This window comes from Prunus dulcis, chromosome 7 (assembly GCF_902201215.1).
Source record: "Prunus dulcis chromosome 7, ALMONDv2, whole genome shotgun sequence".
Lineage (NCBI taxonomy): Eukaryota > Viridiplantae > Streptophyta > Magnoliopsida > Rosales > Rosaceae > Prunus > Prunus dulcis.
This window is the reverse complement of record NC_047656.1, coordinates 7,302,692-7,324,481: the sequence shown is the minus strand read 5'-3', so window position 1 is coordinate 7,324,481 and position 21,790 is coordinate 7,302,692. Positions and strand designations below refer to the sequence as shown.

Here is a 21,790-nt window from a genome sequence, read left to right as displayed (position 1 = left end):
CGCTCAAAAAGCTCTAAGCATAGGGTACTTCTGGCCTACCTTTAGACACGACTCCACGGAGTACGTCAAACGATACAAGCTAGTTCCTAGCCTGCCTGCCGAAATGTATCATTCGCAGAATATCTTGTGGCCATTCATGCAGTGGGTCATTGATTTAGTAAGACCCATGTTACCAGCACCTGCCAAGAAAGACATCATTCTTGGTCAGACACCTACAAAGTTTTCTCGATGCAGGTACATGTAATTCTCATGGTCAGACACCTATATACTAAACACATGTACATGCAAACATCTGAAGGCAACCAGGGAAAGGAAAACTGGCTAACCACATGTGCAGACAAACCAGGCAGGTGGATGGGGAAATTCGGGGTGAACTTGTGTATACTAAACAAAGGTACATACAAACAAAGGAAACCGAGGAAAGGGGAACTCGTCAACCATCTGTTAGAAAAATCAGGAAGGTGACTGGGAAAATCTTGGTCGAACAACTCTATACCAAACACAGGTATAGGCAACCATCTGAAGGCAACCGCAAACGGGGAAACTGGTCATCCACATGTGTAGACTGCTAAAATATGAAAAATATGAGAGAATATTTGTTTGTGGGAATTTTCTATGTATTCTTCTCCTTGTAGGAGGTCATATTTATAATACAACGAAACCTGAATGGGCAAGTAAATAATAAATTCCTAAATCTATTTGCAGTAGGAAATCAGGAATTAAAGTAAATCAATTACAATTATAATAGGAATTCTTGGTGTGTAAGGAAAGTAAGTCAATATCCACAAGTCACGCCAACACTCCCCCTCACGTTGGTGCATAGATATCGCCAATGCCCAACTGATCTAGTGAATTGTGGAATGCTTTACTGGAAATCGCCTTTGTCAAAATATCCGCCAATTGATCCTCGGATTTCACAAAAGGAAATATGGTCCATGTGTCGGGGTCGTTAGTCGAGAAGTCATAATCTGTGCAGCGGAAGATGCATAGGATACAGGTTGAGTAGGAATTGGGATCGAAATCTGAGCCTGAGTCGAGGCCGGAGTCGGAGTCGAAATCGGGATCAGGGTCTGAATCAGAGACAAATTCAGGGTTGGGGTCATCATCGGAGTGGGGGTCGGGGTCGTCTTCGGAGTCGGGGTCGGGGTCGTCGTCGTCATAGTCGGGGTCGGGGTCGGGGTCGTCAAAAGAGGATCCTGATTCTGGATCGGTTTGGGGTCAAAGTCTGCATCTGTAGGAGCGGAGCCATCTGGGCACTCAACTCAATGATGGTTGGTGGAGAATGAGAGAATGAGTCGGTGGTGCTACCTCCATGAGGGTTGAAAAAATCATCAACCCCCATAACACTAAATAAAATAATATCTATTACAATAGGACAAAATATAATTGGTAAGAACCAAAATTCTTATGAAATAAGGACTCGCCAACACTCCCCCTCAAGTTGGGCAAAGATATTTCGCAGGCCCAACTTGACAAGCGAGTCACAGGACACCATACTTGAGAAGCACCAATTGTAGAGAAGATCTTTTAATCAACCACGAGTGAAACAAGTGACAAACTAAAACAAAGTTCACAGCGGAAACACAAGAGCAAACCCTAAAAAATAGGGCACATAGCAAAACACAGAAACCCTGTGAGCACGGCTGTAGATAAGGCAGAACACAGAAACCCTGTGAGCACGGCTGTAGGTAAGGCAGAACACAGAAACCCTGTGAGCACGGCAGTAGAGACAATGGCAACAATAAATTCTTCCATATAAACTTTAGCTAATTCACTCAGACACAACTTCTCTTCAATCCTCCTCTCCCCTTGAAGAGAAGGGGTCGTCGGAGTCAAGAAATAAGCAACATCTTCATGGAAATATGTCAAGGTAATTGGGATAGGTCAATAAACATATCCCTTTCACTCCCCCTCCCCCCCTCTCAAGGGGGGAGAAGAGCACTTAAATTTCAAGAAGAACACAAGCACAGGTCCCTAGATCGAACCTGGCTCTGATACCATGCTAAAATATGAAAACTATGAGAGAATATTTGTTTGTGGGAATTTTCTATGTATTCTTCTCCTTGTAGGAGGTCATATTTATAATACAACGAAACCTGAATGGGCAAGTAAATAATAAATTCCTAAATCTATTTGCAGTAGGAAATCAAGAATTAAAGTAAATCAATTACAATTATAATAGGAATTCTTGGTGTGTAAGGAAAGTAAGTCAATATCCACAAGTCACGCCAACATAGACAACTTGGGCAAATTGCTAGGGAAATCATGGCTGGAAAACCGTATATTAAACACAAGTACAAGCAAATATTTGTGTAGAAAAATCTAACAAGTAGCTAGGGACATCCTGGACGGTGAAGGGGAATCTGGCTAACAATCTGTGTAGATAAATCGGGCAAGTGGCTTTGGAAATCCTGGCCAGGCACTTGTATATTAAGGACAAGTACATGCAAACATCTGAAGGCAACCGGTGAAGAGGGAAACTAGCCAATCACCTGTGTAGACAAATTGGGCAGGTGGCTGTGGAAATCCTGGCCAGGCACTTGTATACTAAAGACAGATACATGCAAACCATTCATTGCTGAACTCCTACAGAATATGCTCGATGCAGGTACATGCAATTCCACTAGCCAGACACATGAATACAAAACACAAGTACATGCAAACATCTGAATGCAATCGAGAAAGGATGAAACTGGCCAACCACTTGTAAAGGCGGAGCCAATGAAGGCCCACAAGGGTCAGCTGACCCTCATGAAATTCCATAAATAATCCTGCATTCATTACTATTTACCTTTTGTATATAAATTATTATTAAAATATGACCCTTCTCAGCTTTACTTTTTTATTTTATTTTATTTTTTATTTATTTATTTAAAACTTCTTGATTAAAGAACTACTAACCTAAAAGCTAAAGCAGGCAACCTTTTCCATTGCTTAAATTATATCTATTCTATTTCAACTTTGCACTGCTTAAATTAAACCTATTCTATTTCAAGTCTTCGTTTGCATCAATCATTCAATTCTTTTTTTCTCTCTGACTCTAAAGTTAATTCAATACAAGAATTCAACTTTGTTTCACTAAATTGTGACGATTAACCCAGTAAGTCTTTAACCTTAATAGTGTAATTTTTTTGGGTGCAATTTTTATTTTTATTTGTTATAGTTTTTTGTATTTGTGGTCTGTTAATTAGTTATTTATTTATTATCTCAAATCAAGAACAATAATCTTTATATGATATCTTTATCATTTGATTTCTGAAATTTACTTTTAAAACAGTTATGGAGAAATATTTTAAAAGAAAAGCGATAGATCAATTGTCACCTCATCTAAGAACAAATGCATTAAATCATACTACTACAAAACGTCAATGTGAGGAAATCAATCTGCCTGATCTTCCTTCAGATCCTAGGCTACGAACTCGAATTTTGGATTACAATCCTAGTCTCCAAGATCAGGTTCGCAGAGCTTATTTACAAAGAGGTCCTTGCCAACCTAAAAAACACAATTTTCCTCAAACGAATTTTAGTAATACAATTCAAAGGTTTACCCCTGCTTGGTTTGATGAATATGCTAGTTGGTTGGAGTATAGTATTGAGAAAAATGTTGCATATTGTCCATATTGTTATCTCTTGAAACCAAATAATGGAGAACAAGCTGGTGGTGATTCCTTTGTGGGTGAAGGGTTTAAAAATTAGAAGAAGAAAGAAAAGCTAAAAATTCATGTTGGAGGCACTAATAGTGCGCACAACCATGCCAGGCGAATGTGTGAAGCTCTATTAAATGAGAGGCAACATGTTGAGACTTCTTTTTCAAACAGTCACATCAAGTTCGAAGTGATTATCGTATTCGGTTAAATGCGTCAATTGACTATATTCGTATCTTCTACGACAAGTGATTGCATTTCGTGGTCATGATGAATCTGATGATTCAAATAATAAGGGTAACTTTCTTGAACTTTTGCACTGGTATTCTAATAGAAATGAGGAAGTGAAGAAAGTTGTATTGAAAAATGCTCCTGCAAATCTTAAGTTAACATCACCTGATATACAAAAGGATATTGTGAATGTTGCCGCAATTGAAACGTTAAATAAAATTATTAGCGGTGTTGGTAACTCATTATTTTCAATTCTTATTGACGAGTCTTGTGACATATCTAGAAAAGAACATATGGCCATTGTATTGCGATATGTATGCAAGGGACATGTAATTGAGCGATTTGTTGGTGTTGAGCATGTTAATGATACTGCTGCTGTAATAACCCAAAATAAAATATCTAAAAAAGTAACAAAATATCTAAAAATTAGGATTTCTTTATTCTAGCAAAAAGACGATTTTGCCCTCGCATTATTTAATAAGAAAAAAGTTGACTTTTCGATCGAGAAAGAATTTGGCAATTCCGCTTGGGTCGCCTCGTAGAGCACGGCGAAACGAGTCCGTAGACACGGAGTAGACTCGAATCGGAGTTGTAACGAGGAAAATACGGTCAAAATACCGCGAAGGGCAAAACGGTAATTTGGAAAAAAGTCAGATTTTTATCTCTTCCTCCCTTCTCTCTCCTCATTTTTCTCTCCTCTCTCTCTCTCCTCCCGATCGCGCCAGCCGCCCGACCTCCGCTCGCTCTAGACGTCACCCCGGCCACCACAGGCTGAGCCGATCTCCGCCGTTGGTACCAAAAGAACCGCCACTCACCCGCCGTCCTTCCCCGAGCCGTCGCCACCCTTGCAGTGGCCGGAGCTCGCCGAAATCTGCTATTTTCTGCCGATTTTCAGTTCGAACTTTCAGCTCTTCGTTATCCCTCAATTCTCCACCAAATCGATCTAGTAAGGTATGGTTTCTCAGCTATTTTTCGTGTTCTAACTAATGGATGTATGGGTTTTGATCGATTTTGGCTCTAGAACACTCGATTTTCAACTTGAAAATCGGCCGAACTTCGGCCGCGGTGATCGGCCATTTCCGGCCACTTTTCGGGGTATGCCCGTAATCGCTTTGGACACCCAATTTGCCCCCGCGTGTGGCGGTGTGTGGGTGAGGGTGGTGAAGTGAATCTGTGCAGTTTTGAGATCCTCGTGTTGTCACGAGCACGTAGGATTTCGCGGATCTTGATTTGGAGTCCGTTTGAGCCCTGAACGGATTTTCCATATTGCGCGATCCTTGGGTGCAGTGTCGTCGAGTCGTTGGATCGCACTTAATTTTGGATATGTCGTACTACATGATTTCAGGATCGTGTAGGATTCGACGGATTGCGAATCGGAGTCCCGGATACTCCGAAATCGCGAACCCTGGGGCTAGGGTTTGAAGTTTAAGCGATAACGCGATTTTGGCTAATCCGACCGTCCGTTTCGGACCAAATTCGCAGAACATGGTTCTTTCTCCATGAGAAACCTTTAGAGAAGCCCAGATTGGCCATAGGAGATCGTGGACCTCACGGGGTCCCGGATCGGCCGGTCTGGCAGTTTATCGCTCAGTAAAACTTCGGGACTTTCAAGACTGTTCTAATTGTTTGAAAGGCTAAAGTGGGCCTAGGATTGACTTTAAAATGAGTGCACACATTTCTAGGAGCCGGGGGCAGGGTGTTTAATTTAATTTTTTTATCGAGCAGTTTTATTAATTTAATCTTTATTGGTAATCAAGCACCAGAGGCCCGACAGAACCACAGGAGGAGAGACCTTCAAGAGGTCCAGCTAGCTCGGACCAGCAGTGAGTGAACTTTCTTTCATGAATAATTTTATATAAATGAGTTATATAAATTATTTATATAAATAAGTTTACATAAATTATTTCATATTGATTTTATATCAATAAGTTTTTATAAATGAGTTTATCTGAATAAATTTCATTATTTGATCTTGAATAAGTTTTATTATGTTTTTGAGCATGATTAGTACAGTAATAGTTCTCTAATTCTGTGCTGCTTACTTACACATGCAAATAATGTTATAGAAATAGAGTTTGATGTTTGAATCAGATGAGATAGCAGCATAATTTGAGATTTCAGTCATTAATCAGATTTTTCTAAAGGAATTTATTTTAAAACCACCTCGTACCCATTTTCTTTGGTGATTACCCACAGTTGGACCGATGTCTACGGACATCCAGTCCGATTTCAGTTTATGTCAATGCACTTGACTTTGCCTCACGAGTTTCGGGGACGCTCGGACCGTGAGTGCCAGGATTTGCGGCTCGGCAGACTTGGTGTTCCGAGACCTGCCAGGATTTGCGGCTCGGCTGACTTCGTGTCCCCGAGACCTGCCAGGATTGCGGATCAGGCTGACTACGGTCTCCTGTATCTTGCCAGAGCGGCTTGAGTTGACTTGGTGTCATCGAGACCTGCCGGCGGATCAGGCTGACCATAGTCTCCTGTATCCTGCCAGTTTACGGCTCGGATAGACTGCGTGTTACCCGAGACCTGCCAGGGGAATTGACGGATTAACAAGGGTATAATTAGGTGGTAGTTTTAAAGGAATTTGAGCACTTTTATGCAGCTATTGATTTCAATCATTTTATATCAGTTTTCTCATTATTCGTGCATGTTTTATATCTCCATATAATTGTTCAGTTTTACGAATTTAAATACATACGATTATATATGTATATATATATATATTTAGATGAATACCTTATATTAAACACAGTTGAACTCTAGCTTTACTTACCAAGTTATTTTTACCATGGGGGTTATTATGATTGTAAACTGTTTTCAAGAACCTTATGTTTGGTCCACTCACATTTTTTAACTTGTTTTTCGCCCCCAGGCCTTAGAAGTGCGCATGATCCACCACCGGGCCATTCCTAGCTTCCGCGCCACCAAGTAATGTAGAGTTTTGTGGAAAAAGTCCTTGAAACCCTGTAAACTTTAGAAAATGCTCTGATATCTAATTTTAGTGAGAAACCTGAACTGGTGAATGGTTGTTTGGATGTAATCTGGCAGTTGGTGAAAAGTTATTTGCTTGTTTAACAGGTGGAAGAATTTGGGTTTGGTCAAAATACAGGGGAGACTCTGCCGAATTTTCGGTAGGAGTCCAAAAATTTTTTTTAAGAGTAACTGTAGCAGGAAGGGTAAAATTGTCATTTGTGCCCGACAGTTGCCAGGTGTCGGACACGTACAAGGCTTGGTTCGAATTCCAAAGTGGAATTGGGATCGGGTCCTGTCAGCTACTTTGTCACTTAAGAAGGCAATTGATAATTTCTTTTCGAGAAATAAATTGAACATATCTAAGTTGCATGGCTGAGGCTATGATGGTGTCGGTAATATGCAGGGAGAATTCAGTGGTCTTAAAACTTATATTTTGAAGGAAAATGAGTGTGCTTATTATGTTCATTGTTTTTCTCATCAACTTCAATTAGCTCTTGTGTCTCTAGCAAAGAATTGTATCAAAATCGATGATCTTTTCACTTTGGTTTCTAATTTGGTGAATGTTGTTGGAGGCTCCTCTAAACATCGTGATTTTCTTCGAGAGAAACAAGCTAGCAAGGTCATTGAAGCACTTGATAGTGGAGAGTTTCAAGTGGGAGGGGCTTAAATCAAGAAATCACTGTTAAACGAGCGGGTGAAACAAGATGGAGCTCTCATTATGGTACTTTGATAAGTATCATCAATTTATTTCCATCTATAATTAAATTGCTTGAGGAACTTATGGTGAATGCATTGAAAATCGATCAAAAACATGAGGCAACCAAGTTATTAGATTGGCTGGAATCATTTGATTTTCCATTCAGTCTACATCTTAGGAAAAATTTGTTGGGAATTACTCATCGGTTATGACAAGCATTACAAAGGAGAGATCAAGATATTGTAAACGCCATGAACTTTGTTACACTCAGTAAACAACAATTACAAGAGATGAGAGATAGTGGATGGGATTCTTTACTCAATCAAATTGTTGTTTTTTGTGAAAAATATTATATTGATGTTCCTAACATGGATGATATTTATCTACCTTCAGGCCGGTCACGACGCAGAGCTCCAAAACTCACAAATTTGCATTACTATCAAGTCGATTTATTTTATGATGTCATAGATATGCAATTCCAAGAATTAATACAGAGACTAATACTGAGTTGCTTTTTTGTATGGCATGTTTAAGTCCACTTGATTCATTCTCTGCTTTTAACAAACAAAAATTGATTTGCCTTGCTCAATTTTATCTAAAGGACTTTTCAGAGAATGATATCTTAGCACTTGAGGATGAACTTGAGACTTACATATTTGATATGAAATCTAATAGTGCATTTTCGGGGTTGAAAGGAATTAGTTATCTTGGAGAAAAGTTGGCTAAGACAAAAAAAAAGAAAAAAAAAAGGGTATACCTATTGGTTTACTTGCTCGTGACACTGACACTAATCCTACCAGTTGCAACTGCCTCTGTGGAAAGAACATTTTCTAATATCAATATATTGAAAAGTGATCTGCGCAACCGAATGGGAGATATATGGATGAATGACAGCTTGATCATATATATTGAAAAAGATACATTTGATATTATAGATAATGAAGTGATTTTGGAAAGATTTCAAGATATGAAAACTTGTCGAGGACGATTGTGAATGTATTAGAATGACATATGAGTTATTATTACTAAAGACATTGTATTATTAGATAAATTTATCTTGTTATGCGATGATTTTATTTTTTGAGGTTGACCCTCCTTGATGAATTTTCTAACTCCACTATTGACCACTTGGGTAGACAAATCAGGCAGGTGGTTGCAGAAATCCTGGGCAGACACCTGTATACTAAACACATGTACATGCACACATCTAAAGACAACTAGGGAAGGGGAAATTGGCCAACCACTTGTGTAGAAAAGTAAAGCAGGTGGTTGGGGAAATCATGGCCGGACACCTGTATACTAAACACAGGTACAGACAAACATTTGAAATCATATCCAACATTTTAACCCTAAACTACTAATGTGGTACACCATACATGACAGGAACCGCCCCCAACCCCCCCTTGGAATCCGTGACAAACTGTGTACATGTCAGACACATGCTAGGTGTCTGCCCAAATTACTAAAATATCCTTGCTCTAATACTAAAACAACCTTAGAATTGACTTCTACCAAAAAAAACAAGCAGAGTTTCCCCTGAAATTGGCTCTAAACCCAAAATTACACTTGTAAAGAAAACACAATTAAATCTCTCAACCATTCAGCAAGCACAATACATAAACCACACCAATTAACAAAAGTTTTAATGAGCATCAAAACCCCTTATAACGCATAAATCACTCATCAAACTGAATCGGGTCTCAAACCCCAAGAACAATATAGATAAGTTATCAAGATCCATTCTGACAAAATTGAACATACTACTAAAAGCCTAACCTCATGGCTCAACCTAGGTTGACTCTAGGTTGCCAACGTACAATTTTCAAGGGATCAAGCCACATGTAGTTCTTAAACAATAACCCAACATCTCGTATCCAACAAAAGATAGAAACTTTGATTTTATCTTAAGTATAATAGAAAATGAAATTAGAAGCAAACCTTTTTTAAACTCAAACCAATCCTCTAATCAATCGATAGGCTGAAAAATATTTAAAACATTCTTGAGCACAAGAAAACATTTACCTCAATATAAGTTAAAATAGAACTGTCGCAATACTCAATAGGTAGAACACGAGCTCAAAGTAAAACAATAATATTCTTAAAAACCAGTGTCATACATACATAACACCCAACCTCTTATTTGGAAACTATGCACTTCACAACCCATATAGGATTAGGCAGGTGGTTGGGGAAATCTTGGCCGAACACATGTATATTAAACATAGGTACATGCAAACATCTAAAGGCAACTGAGGAAGAGGGAAATAGGCCAAACACCTGTGTAAACAAATCGGGCAGGTGGCTGGCGAAATCCTAGCCGGACACCTGTATACTAAACACAGGTACATGTAAATAATTCATGGCCAGACACCTACAGAGTATTCTTGTTGCAAGTACATGCAAGTCTCTTGGTCAGACACCTATATAATAAACACAGGTACATGCAAACATCTGAAGACAACTGAGGAAGGAGAAAAATGGCCAACCACCTATGTAGACAAATCGAGTTGATGGCTAGGGAAATCCTAGCCAGACACCTATATACTAAATACAGGTACATGCAAACATCTAAAGTCAACCGGGGAAGGAGGAAACTGGCCAACTACCTCTGTAGACAAATTGGGCAAGTGGATGGGAAAATACTGGGCAGACACCTGTATACTAAATATGGGCATGCAAGCATCTGAAGGTAACCAGGGATGGAGAAAACTGGCCAACCACCTGTGTAGAAAAATCAGGTAGGTGGCTAGGGTAATCATGGTCGGGCACATGTATACTAAATACAAGTACACACAAACATATGAAGGCCACTCAGGAAGGGGCAATTACAAAGCAAAGTGGGCCGCCACTAGGGTGCTCATGCGTCGTCAAAGGCTAAGGCTTTTGAAGTTTGCCGTCGGAAAAAGTCCAAATAGTCGGCAACCCAATATACCACTCACACAAGCACTTCAAGGGAAACAACTTTTACTCTTGTACCTCGGCCGAATTGGCTTGAATATAGCCAAACACGTAAAGGTTTTGGCCAAAGCTTATTGGGCTCGCGGCGGTGATGACAGCCACTAACGACGTCGACTAACTTAGGGGAAATGTTGAGGGAGGAGAGGCGTCAGTTGTGTAAAAATTCAGCGATTACAGCGGCTAATCGGAGCAGTGGTGGTGGGGAAAAGGTTCGTCGGCCTTGTTGTTTGTCGCCACCGGACGGCATCGGGAATTTTCCTCAGGCGTTGTGCACCTTTTTTTCGTGAGAGAGGAGAGAGAATCGGGGAGAGAGGAATGAGAAGAAAAAGTGAATAGAGAGAAAGTTGCCATGAGTTTTTAAAAAAAATCTTATGTTACGAAAATTACGGTTGTGCTACTACATTTCTGTTGACCATTCGTTAAAGTTTGATTTACTCGTAATATGTGTCTACGACTCATGAGAACAATTTCCATGCAATGGAGTGAAGAAATTTTTTCAAAACTAGTCTCGAACAAAAAGTGGCCCCTAAACCACTTTAAAACCCTCATGCTGTGTTTGGTATGCCTCACTAGATTGGATTAGGTTAAATAACATCTGAAACCCATGTTTGGTAATAAGGGGGGACAACTAAAATGAGATTATAGAGTCCAACAGTGCCAAAAAAACCCTCACTCGCTGGCCCAATACAACGATGCTGAAATATGGCTCGCAAAATAGCAAGCTTGCAAAACAGCAAGGCTGAAACCAGCACTGTCTGGGAGAAAATCAACCACCACCAATTCGACTAACCACCACCGCCAATTCAAACCCAATGGAACCACACAGTGGCAATCTCCCCTTAAAAAAATATTTTTCTTTTCTTTTCATATGAAGATGGAACCATAAACTCAAAAACTCAATTCCTAGTAGATCCAAACTAGAGAAAAATAGAGAAACGCAGGAAAAAAAAATCGAAGAAACGAAGGGAAGAAAACAAGAGAAAGGCGAGAGATAGGAAGAAGAAGAGAGAAAAGGAAGAAAATTAAGATGATTTTGTTGATGTATCCCTCCCACCTTTCCAACTTTGTTTGCTCCTTCTTTTATATCTTGCGGCTCAAGCTGTTTTTGGTCCCAAGCTTTTGTTGGGCTCTAGTGACCTTGTTCTACTTTTCATGCCTTCTCAAGTATATCTAAAGAGACAAAGAGAGAGATGAGGGAAATGGCACGGAAGAAGTAAAAGAGGAAAAAGGAAAAGAAAGATAGAGGGAGAGAAAAGTGAACTCGGAAGAAGAAAAGGGGGAAAAAAGAAAGGGAAAAAAGAGAAGAAAGAAGGAGAAATTGGAGAAAAAGTGGGTTGTGGGCGTGAGATTCGAAGGGAGAGAGAACAAAAGAGAGTGACTCTTCTCTAATTAAATTTAAATTTAAAAATATTTAAAAAATTATTTTTTAGTCCAATACATCACCAAACATAAGTCTTTACTATTTTTACAATGGACAATTTAGTTTCTTAGTCCGACGCAGCACCAAACGTAGGTCGTTATTTAATCCAACTTAAGCCAATCCGAATTGATCCATGACAGTCCCAAGATTTAGTCCAATCCATAACTGTCCGCTGTACCAAACAACCCCTAATGATTCCTTCTAAAACTCCAAAAATGAAGTTAAAATCCGTGACGGGATGTTACAATAAACAGCATGATAATTCAAGTTACTGTTTCTCCTCATTATGCCACATCTACTTATTCTCTTCTGATTCACCATCCATACTTCCATTTTTACAAGGAAACAACTACAATCTAGCTCATTTCTGACGGAGATCAAACTAACCATATAAAATTGTGCTAATTTATATTATCAAAATAAAGTAAAATTATATCAAATTAAACACATTACATTCAATCTAGCATCAAACATAGTACCACCTATATGTTTGTACTTGTATGATCTTATTTGGGTACAAACCAATAGACAACATAGTACTATAAAATCTGATCGAAATAATAAAGCCCGCATTAGAACATATACTGTTCGATACATTATGGCGTTGCCAAACAAGACATTCCTTGACAAAGGAATTGCAAAATGAAGGATGGAACACTTTTCTTTATGGTACAACATGACGGAATAATACAAACAATTAATCTAAGTTAGTGAAAAATAGTTAAGCCAGGCTTGAAGTGACCTGATGAGCCTTGTTCCTTCAACATTGCGAGAAAAAAGCAACATGAACGAGTTTAAGAAAGTGTTGGTCGAGATGTATTGGCAGCCTAATTTATATACATATCATCTCTTCAACAGCTTTAGTACATCTCCAACCAAATGCAATGACCCGGTTACAAGAACCTGCAGATCCACAATAAGCATTTTAGACGTATGAATGTGTACAAAGATCCAGACTTTTCCCCCAAAAACATAATTTTACAGGAAAAAAATTGAAATCAGATAATATAGGGCAAAATTTTCAGGGGTTTCAATTGGTATACGCTGGAAATCATGATATAAGTTTAAAGTAAACTTGTATGGCAATCATGTAGTTATTACCAGCCAAAAAGACAATAAACGACCTTTAAACCACACATCAAGATAAATGGAGTACTGAAATACATGAATCACTATTTAGATCTTTTTAAATTCTAAATTAATTGGATGGTCTGCTGATATATCTATATGAAGTTAAATAGTAGAACTTTCCAAAATCAATGAAAGAACAAGTTTGTAGCCAGTAATTTTACCTGGATTCTAACAGAAGGGTTTCTTATTACACAATCCCTGAGCCAATCTATAGCCAATGGCAGTGAAGGGATTACTGCACTACAAGCAAAATGATTTTCAACAGGACTGCAATGAGAAGCATCCTCATAAAGAAACTCGTAAGGCAAAAATTTTGCAGCATCCATTTTTGGTTCCGTGTCAATAACAGTATCGACTTCTGTATCTGAGCACAAAAACATTGTGTTGGACAGATTGTTGTTCAAGAAATAATCAAAACATCACTCTCAACTGCATGCATAAATTGAACGCATACAAAATACTGATAGACAATTTGGTCAGAGAGGATGGTTCGGGTCACCTCTTAGGTACCCAACATCAGGACCCCATAGCACAGTTTTAAGGCCACAGCCACTATTTTGACAAAAACTATCTGATCAGATGAAGGATTGCTAATGATGACAGCTTAAAGGAGCTGATTTTCGGACAGCATTAAACTAAACCTAACCCCCACTAATGAGTTACGCAGATTTCTTTGTTGGCTGTCTTTTTTCCCCCAGGCAACTGTATGTGTTTGGTTGATCTTTCTACTCTTTTTTTTTTCTTTTTTCTTTTTTCAGGATGAACATTTCATTAAAAAGGAAACCCTAGTTGATATCATGGGAGAGAAGAGGATGCAGCCAAAGAGGAGTATCTTCAACCCAAGAAACGAAATCCTTACAACTTAAAGCAAACTGGGCCAGAGCGTGAGCAACATGGTTGCAGCTGCAAGCTCCCAGCAACACAAAGCTTTCTGAAATTGGTGAAGCAGATATTTAACCTCCTCAACCAAGACACCATCAGGTCCAGTAAACTCATTACAGTGATGTAATACTTGCAATTTCAACCTTAGCATCCATTTCCAACACCACCTCTCAAAGACCAAGATCAGGTGCAAATCACAAACATTCCACCACTGCCATAATCTCAGTTTCATGGGCCTCATAAGAGCCATGAAATGTTTTGATTGACCTTTCTATTTTATTTTATTTTTTAAATTAATGGTCAGGAAAATGTGTCTGTGCCTGCATGTGTCTAACATAAATACATACGTGCATGTAATATATACATATATACCTTATCATTATTATCAGGTGTGTAAATAAGCAAACACTGCAAAATAACCAATTAAAATGCAATTGAAGCTTTCAAGGAAACCAAAGTATATACCCTTCCCATGGATCATCTTCTCCCAGTGTCTCTGGAGGCTGAACTGCCAAGACAGGTCCCTGCTAAAGTTATCGGCAGGAATGACTGAGGCAGCAGAAGTAACTCTGTTATAAGTTGACATACTTGGGACAAAAAGGGCCTTTGAGAAATGAGTACCTGAGAAATATTTTGACAAATCATGAGGCAACAGTTTCAACTCTCATAACCATAGAAATATACATATACAGAGAGCTTCCGTTGAGGGATCCCTCAAATAAGCCTATTTGAGGGACACCCTTGTAGGGCCCACTCCGCATTGTATTTCACTAATCCAAACCGTCTATTTTGTAGATATTCATTCAAATATCATCTCTACAAAAAAATCACTTGAATCCAATATCATTTGACCATTCAATTAAATTATTGAAATTTAAGTACTTTCTTGAAGCACTGTGTTCATTGATTCTGTTGGTCTCAATTAGATGCCTTAATGATTTTCAATATGTATGATTTTTTTTTTTAAGGATGATCTATGAATGAAGACTTGAAAAATAGACGGTTTGGATAGTTGAAAAAAAATTCGTAGGGTACCCTAAAAGGCATCCCTCAAATAATCCCTCAATGGAAGGGGGCAATACATATATATCCTTAGGAAAAAAAATAGCAGCGAAAAAAGAAAAAGACAAACTACATTTACAGGATGCTATGCTCAAAGTTTCAACAGACCACCTAACTAATCTTGACGCCATACAATTAGTAGTAGAGAATACTGGCAATATATTCTCAAATTTATACTAACAATGAGTTTTTGTTGTATTGCATTGAGCTTATACGTTAGTACGGTTTTATAGAATACTGATATCACATATAAGGTCTAAAAAGGAAAGTGACAATTGCATCTTTCTTTTCTGCTGACAAAGATAGCTGGCTACCGCTGCCCCATCCCCAACTCCCCGCCCACAAGTTCACAGAACCTTCCCTTTTTAGAGGAAGAGATAAAATTTGACACCAATATCTCAAAGCTTCTTGAAGAAAACAAGTAGTTTTTAAGAAATGAGGAAAACAAAGAGGTGGAATTGACTAATTAACTGTATGTGAATCAGCAATACCTGAAGAAGCACACGTGCTTACAAGCTTTGGAAGCAATACTTGAGGGTCTCTAACCTCCATGCAATTGAATAAAAGAATCTACAAGGCATAAAGATTACATACAAGGACCAATTATTATATCAGACATAAACGAACTGTACATGAGAATCATTCAGTTGATATGATAAGCCATTAACTGAGACATTCAGGTCACTAAGAGCTGTCCATAGATATCTCAAGACATCTATCACTTAAAGTAAATAGCAATCTGTATTGGTTTTACCTGCTTTGATATTTTGTAAGACTTATCCCTTTTTTCTGTTCCATATTGGAGTTGACCATTCCCCCAAACCTGCACCATGTTTTCAACCGTAAAACAAGATGATGCCTTCTGTTTTCCCTTTACTGCACTAGAGAACCATCTTCCACAAACCTCCATGCTCTCAGGACTGTGAGCTCCATCCAAGTAGAAAATTAGATCTCCACAAGAACTTTCAGACACTTTTGATGAATTGCAAGACTTCAGAGAAGTATCATAAACAATCTGAGCTCTCCCAGAAAGATGTGCTGTTGAAAGACCTCTACGAAATGCCCCTGGTAAATTGCTTTCCAGGTTAGCTTGTTTTCCAAAAAGTTTTTCCCAATTCCCCGTTCTTTGAAGCCAACATTTAGAAAGAGAAACAGCAAGACCAGCATTGATGAACTGGTGGTCACCAGACAAGCTAAGTTTTAAACCATCCATCTTCTCACAGTCAAGTGGTGCCACTACTTCCAACGGAACCTGCAATTGGTAAATACAGATCAAAAGGCGAAGAACATGCAGCTAACAATCCATAAATTCTTCTGTCTGGGAACGTGTATGTAATGAACCTACAGTTATTAACCTATAAAAATATCTAGCAGAACAATGATATTTTGGTTAGGCCTAGCTGAACACTGAAGGATTACCAACAAATTGACGTCTACTACAAGCTTGTTTAACATACAGGCTTCCATCTACACCACATAACATGTCATCTTTGAATAAAATAAAACAAACATTACCAAATTTGTATACCCAGGTTTTTACCATGTCAAGACCTTTTTTCATCTCAATTTTAGGATAACAAGAACATTTATATCCATCAAGAACTGCATTTATGCAATTATCATTTATTTACTTCAATGTATTAAAACACTTGACGAGATCATATGAAAGCTTTAGTGTCTACTGTCGACTATCATACTTGATCACATGAAAACTAGAGTGACGAAAAAATTCAGATACTGCATTTGTTCCTGATCATTATCCAAAATATGTGCAAAAAACTAAAGAAGGAATAATATATATATATATATATATATAATAAAACTCATAACTTCATTCTATAATTGTGGTGCTTGCCCATAAAACCAGGCCAAAAAGCTTTTGGAGGTAAATCATCAATGATCAGAAGAAAATGGTGGATCACAATGACAGAAAAAAATTTCTTTTAGGGCCCATGGAAAAGGTAAGAAGTAATTTGACCAGAAAACTATTGACAGGGAACAAAAGTATACATATGTGCACATGCAAGTGTGTGATATGTATTATGCATACATTCAAATTATGACCTCTACACAATGGAATTAGGAGAGATGACTTACCGCTAGTCCACGAGCCACCTCCTGGATTACATCCATTGCTTCAGAAAGTTGAGCTACCACGAATGCAGGAATATGAGGCTTCAGTAGCAGGGAAGACATCAACCCAATTCAGAAAATATGAAAACTGCCAATTTGAATAATCAAAACAGAAATATGCAATAAATAACTCATAATCAAAGAAAGCATATCCATGCTAGTTTGAATTGCTTGTGTGGGAGATTTATACCTTGAATATTCCGGCCTTATGAGAAGCTATCTGCCCAAGGGTATTTCCTGCATAATATTATAGTTACCTAATTTAGCATCCAAATATCCCCATCGCTCACAATAATGCTAAAATGGAGGAAAATACAAAAGAATAATACCTGATTACTGATAACTAGTCTCAGAAACAGGATAGAATTCATATAATTGCAAAATTATAAATGTTCCCTATGTTAAGTATGAAGATGATTGTTTCACCACCAAAATAAAAAAGTACGAAGGTAATTGTACTCTCAGTAAACAAAATATGAAAAAAGAAGTTGAGGAGTGAAAAAGACTCACCCAATGCCTCCACGTGGTCCATCCCCAGAGATGTAATGCCACAAACAATAGGTTCTTTTATCTGCACGATTTACCACTAACATCAATAAGTATTTCCATCGTTTATCATATATACAGTTCTTTCAGCAAAAAAGTTAAGAGAATGCTCAAGTTTCACTTTATTATAATCTAATCATAGGCTTCAACAAGAAAAATAAAACAGTTTTGAAATTTGAATAGACTTCAAGAATTTTATGTAGTTCCATACAGCATACCACATTTGTTGAATCTCTTCTTCCCCCAAGACCAACTTCAATAATAGCAACGTCAACCTATCAAAAGTACTGTTCTCAATCAAAATACATCAGGAAAAAGAAAAAATCCAAGGAAAACAAAACTTAGATACCAAAAATAGGGTTTCCAAGATTCAAACACCGGGAATAGGCTTTAATACTATGTTAGTGAAACAGTGCATATCAAGCTAACCATAGAACACACTAATCCAGTTAATTGATACAGAACAAGAAAAGTCCTAATATAGACATATGGGAACACTGCTCGAAGACCTCAATAAGGGAGGGAATGCAGGGATGGTAAGGAGATTAGGGAACTAGCTAATAAGCAGGCTTCAGAACATTTCCTGACGTCACATTTGGGAGAGTGATGACTACACTGACAGTAGAACAGAAAATTCCAAACGAAAGCAGGGATAAAATGACCCAATCATCAGACTCTAACAGTTTTCAGTAGCGAGAATCATTAAAAATACATACAATACACAAGGGAAAAAATAGATGAGTAACCAAAAAACCAAAAGGAACTCCTTGCTGCAGCTATCTGTGTAATTCCAAAATGGGAAGCTTTATATGCAATTAAGGTTCTATGACTAACCTGTTCACAAACAAATATTTTGAGAGCTAATAAAGTGAGGAACTGAAATAGTGGAGGCATTGGCAGGTCCTCTGTAACCCTTTCCTGCAAATTCAAGCTTCAACAATCAAAAAGCTGTGTTTTACAACTTGGGCGCTTAACACGGATAAAGCATCAGTACCATAAGTTGTTATTTGGTAAGTTATCAAGCAGTAATCAAAATTACTAAAGACCATCTTATGCACATGCAACCTATTAAATCATAATTTAAAAATCAAGCTCACACGTACTCTTGAAGATTCTAAAGTCTTCCCAATTTGGAATATGATAGCCATGATTCGTATAAATTTTAAGCTTTTATGAATTTGTTCTGATGCTCTTGAAACTGAAAAGTCCAAATACATATACATAGGGATTTTTCTCCAAGAATTTGAAGCAAAAATAATGCATACCAAAGCTCTCAGTCTAGTGAAAGCCCAAAACATCTTGAGTTTTGATGAATATGACCGGTACAATTCGAATTGATGCCACATCTAACAGCAGGTACAGGAGCACTACTGAAATGCCATGCATGGTGCTGATGAACCCGCTTGAGGTATGAGACTCGAATAGAAACTCTTTTACAATATGGAACAATGATTATTTTGTGATCATCATTAATTGCATACAATATGGAACAACTATACATCCGTTCGTGAAGGTGCTCATGAATCATGCTGGGGTATGAGATTTCAATAAGAACTTTTACAATTTGGAACAACTATATCTTAAAAGTATTCCAGAGATGGAATTCTAATATTTATATGGGAGTAATACCTCCAGTTGATTCCAGCAATTCCAAAAATACAGTAGAAATCTATCTTCAGTTATGTCCAACCTACACATGCAATTTAAAGTCAAGCTCAGACCCGAAAGTTATATTGACAGTCAAATGTAAGATTAATTTTGTACACATAAGTTACCTATTACAGGCAATGGGGAGAGAGAGAGAGAGAGAGAGAGAGAGAGAGAGATGGCGAACGTATCCAAACAAAAGATAAGCAATATAGTTCATTTTTATGTTAAAATACTAACCCATTGATCCGAAATCTTTCTCTCACATCTATCAGGTGAGGAGAAGTGAACAGTCCCGTTCGAAAACCACACTCCCGCAAAATAGCCTCACAGAATGTGCATGTTGAACCCTTAAATGTGAAAGCCCAAAAGAAAAACAGAAAGATTGAGCGAGAGAGAGAGAGAGAGAGAGAGAGAGAGGGATTGCAGAAATGTGTTCTCTGACTATTATGTGTCATGCAATAACCCTTAGACAAATGTAAGATTAATAAGAATACTAAACTTCTAATATCTTTCCCATTTGTATCATCTCAGACACTTTGAATCCTTGTCAAGTAACACATCTAATCAGACACTTTAATAAAAATATGTTTTCAATCATTGGATCAGTTAATATCTCATTTAACAAGTTAAAAAACATGTTCTTATTTACGGACCTTATCAGCTATGACCTTATCGACACTACTAGGGTTGGATATCATAATGATATTTCAAAAGATGTTGTTAATCGTTTGAAAGCTTTAGTCTGATTTATAGAGGATATGGAGTTTATAGTTTAAAGGGAAAGCACCTTGCCCTTTGTTCCAGCCACATGAATAATTTTGAGTCCTCCTATCTTTTCCTCCAAGCCTAGTATCTGTAACGAAACCAAGCATTCTGCATTTCAATCTACAAACACTAAATCAAAATTTAAAAAACAATATATGTTACTACAAAGGTACAAATCAAACTAGATAGTCACCACAACATTCACAATCAAGTAAGTTTAATTTCAACAATAACTACTCAGAGCATGCTGGTCTCATTGTACTGTGTCAGTACATTACCTTGAGATATATCGACATCCTTTCCAACTTCCCATATTTACCACCTACAGATGATCTCTCTCCACGTTTTTTACGTGTAATCAAGGAGGAAAGTGCTTCCATGGCCGATTCATATGAAGATGTAACAGGTAAGTCCTCTGAGTACTCTTTGACAAACACATTGCTTTGCATTTGTTCCATAACTTGAGATGATATCTTTGTAGATCTATAACCTAAAAATTAAGCCAGGAAAAAAGTTCAAAAACTCATGGTTAATCTCTTCCACCATGCACAAAGATGACTTCTAAAACAACTAGGTAGATAATTTTTTAAAGAATGACAAAACAACAGAGTCCAAGTCCTAGATTTCACCCATAGATTGGCATAATCTCACATGATCTTATTTCCTTAAGGAGGCCCCAAATTACAGTGCTTCAAAGCAACTTGTCAAAAACATCAATAAGAGATTACATTTATCATGAGAAACTCTGAACATCCATTTGCAGGGAAATGAACTTACCACGTCTATTAAGATGACTTGTGCCTCTAAAAGCCGGCACATTATTTGATCTCCATGTTTTATTAGTAAACAAGCGAACACTTCGGTCATGGAAGTGTGAAACTTCAAATCTCTCACACTTCAGGAGGGTGTTTGTATAGACATTCATCGGGAGAGCATCAACCTGCAAACACAATAACTTTTAAGTTTACTAAAAGATTTTATTTTATTTTTTAAGTTTTTTTTAAATGCCATGCTCTGATAACAAAATTGAGATCATGGAACACTTTAGGCTGTCTGTAATGGCAGGGTGAGGAAAAGTATTTTCCCATATCTAACCCAAGCCATGGTGACACACAATTGTCACCTACACCCAATTCAGCTGGATATATTTCTCGTTTTTTTCGTTTTCCTCATTTTCATCAGCGTAAAAACAAAAAAAACAACGATATACTTTATTTTAAAAATAAAAATTGGTTGACACATGCATATGAGAGAAAGCTAGTCAAATAATCTTATCCTTTTGTGCTGATTCTGAAAAATTAATAACAATTCAATTCATCACCCATAAGAAAAGATGTCTCTCCAAAGTCTTTCATCATAATCTTTCTCTACGAATGTTTCAGGGGTACATGGGCACAAGAAGATTAGAAGGAAAATTTATGCTACGGAACAGAAGAAGATAACAGATTCTCCTTGTTCTTATCCTATTCTACAAAATTTATGCTTCTTTTTCTTCCACAAAAGCATAAAAAGGCAGAGAAAGAAGTTTCCATATGAACATGAACATGACCGTTCTGTATGTGTTTGCATTTAGAGAGAGAGAAAGAGACTGACAGAGGAAGTAAGCGGAGGCATGGTGCTTGAGTTGGAGATTCAGTGCCGCTCTTCTCATGGAGTGATGTGTCTGCGTCCTCGCGTTTGTGCGTTTGTGAG

At 37.8% G+C, this 21,790-nt stretch overlaps 1 protein-coding gene across 9 annotated transcripts; it reads right to left on the bottom strand.

Annotated features, from left to right (window-relative positions):
* Positions 1 to 12,364: 12,364 nt before the first annotated feature.
* On the bottom strand, positions 12,365 to 21,790 carry LOC117634805 (folylpolyglutamate synthase). 9 transcript variants are annotated; one of them, XM_034369031.1, is made up of 16 exons: positions 21,692 to 21,790; positions 20,876 to 21,038; positions 20,377 to 20,588; positions 20,121 to 20,186; positions 19,571 to 19,680; positions 19,313 to 19,373; positions 18,518 to 18,601; positions 17,902 to 17,958; positions 17,648 to 17,708; positions 17,328 to 17,374; positions 17,102 to 17,179; positions 15,759 to 16,256; positions 15,496 to 15,574; positions 14,408 to 14,563; positions 13,222 to 13,424; positions 12,365 to 12,832 (listed from the first exon to the last, which is right to left on the bottom strand). In XM_034369031.1, the coding sequence occupies exons 1-16, from the start codon at positions 21,710 to 21,712 to the stop codon at positions 12,773 to 12,775; spliced, it is 1,956 nt and encodes a 651-aa protein (XP_034224922.1). In that variant the 5' UTR covers positions 21,713 to 21,790; the 3' UTR covers positions 12,365 to 12,772. The 9 variants fall into 9 exon arrangements, with proteins under 9 accessions (XP_034224922.1, XP_034224926.1, XP_034224923.1 ...); XM_034369035.1 differs by lacking the exon at positions 13,222 to 13,424; XM_034369032.1 differs by lacking the exon at positions 18,518 to 18,601.

Bases quoted from the DNA above. Each gene is read 5' to 3' on its own strand.
- LOC117634805 (XM_034369031.1), bottom strand. From the start codon at position 21,712: ATGCCTCCGCTTACTTCCTCT. The intron at 21,039-21,691 runs GTCAGTCTCTTT...TTGTGTTTGCAG, and splicing joins TGCCTCCGCTTACTTCCTCT to GTTGATGCTCTCCCGATGAA. The intron at 20,589-20,875 runs GTAAGTTCATTT...CTTAATTTTTAG, and splicing joins AAGTCATCTTAATAGACGTG to GTTATAGATCTACAAAGATA.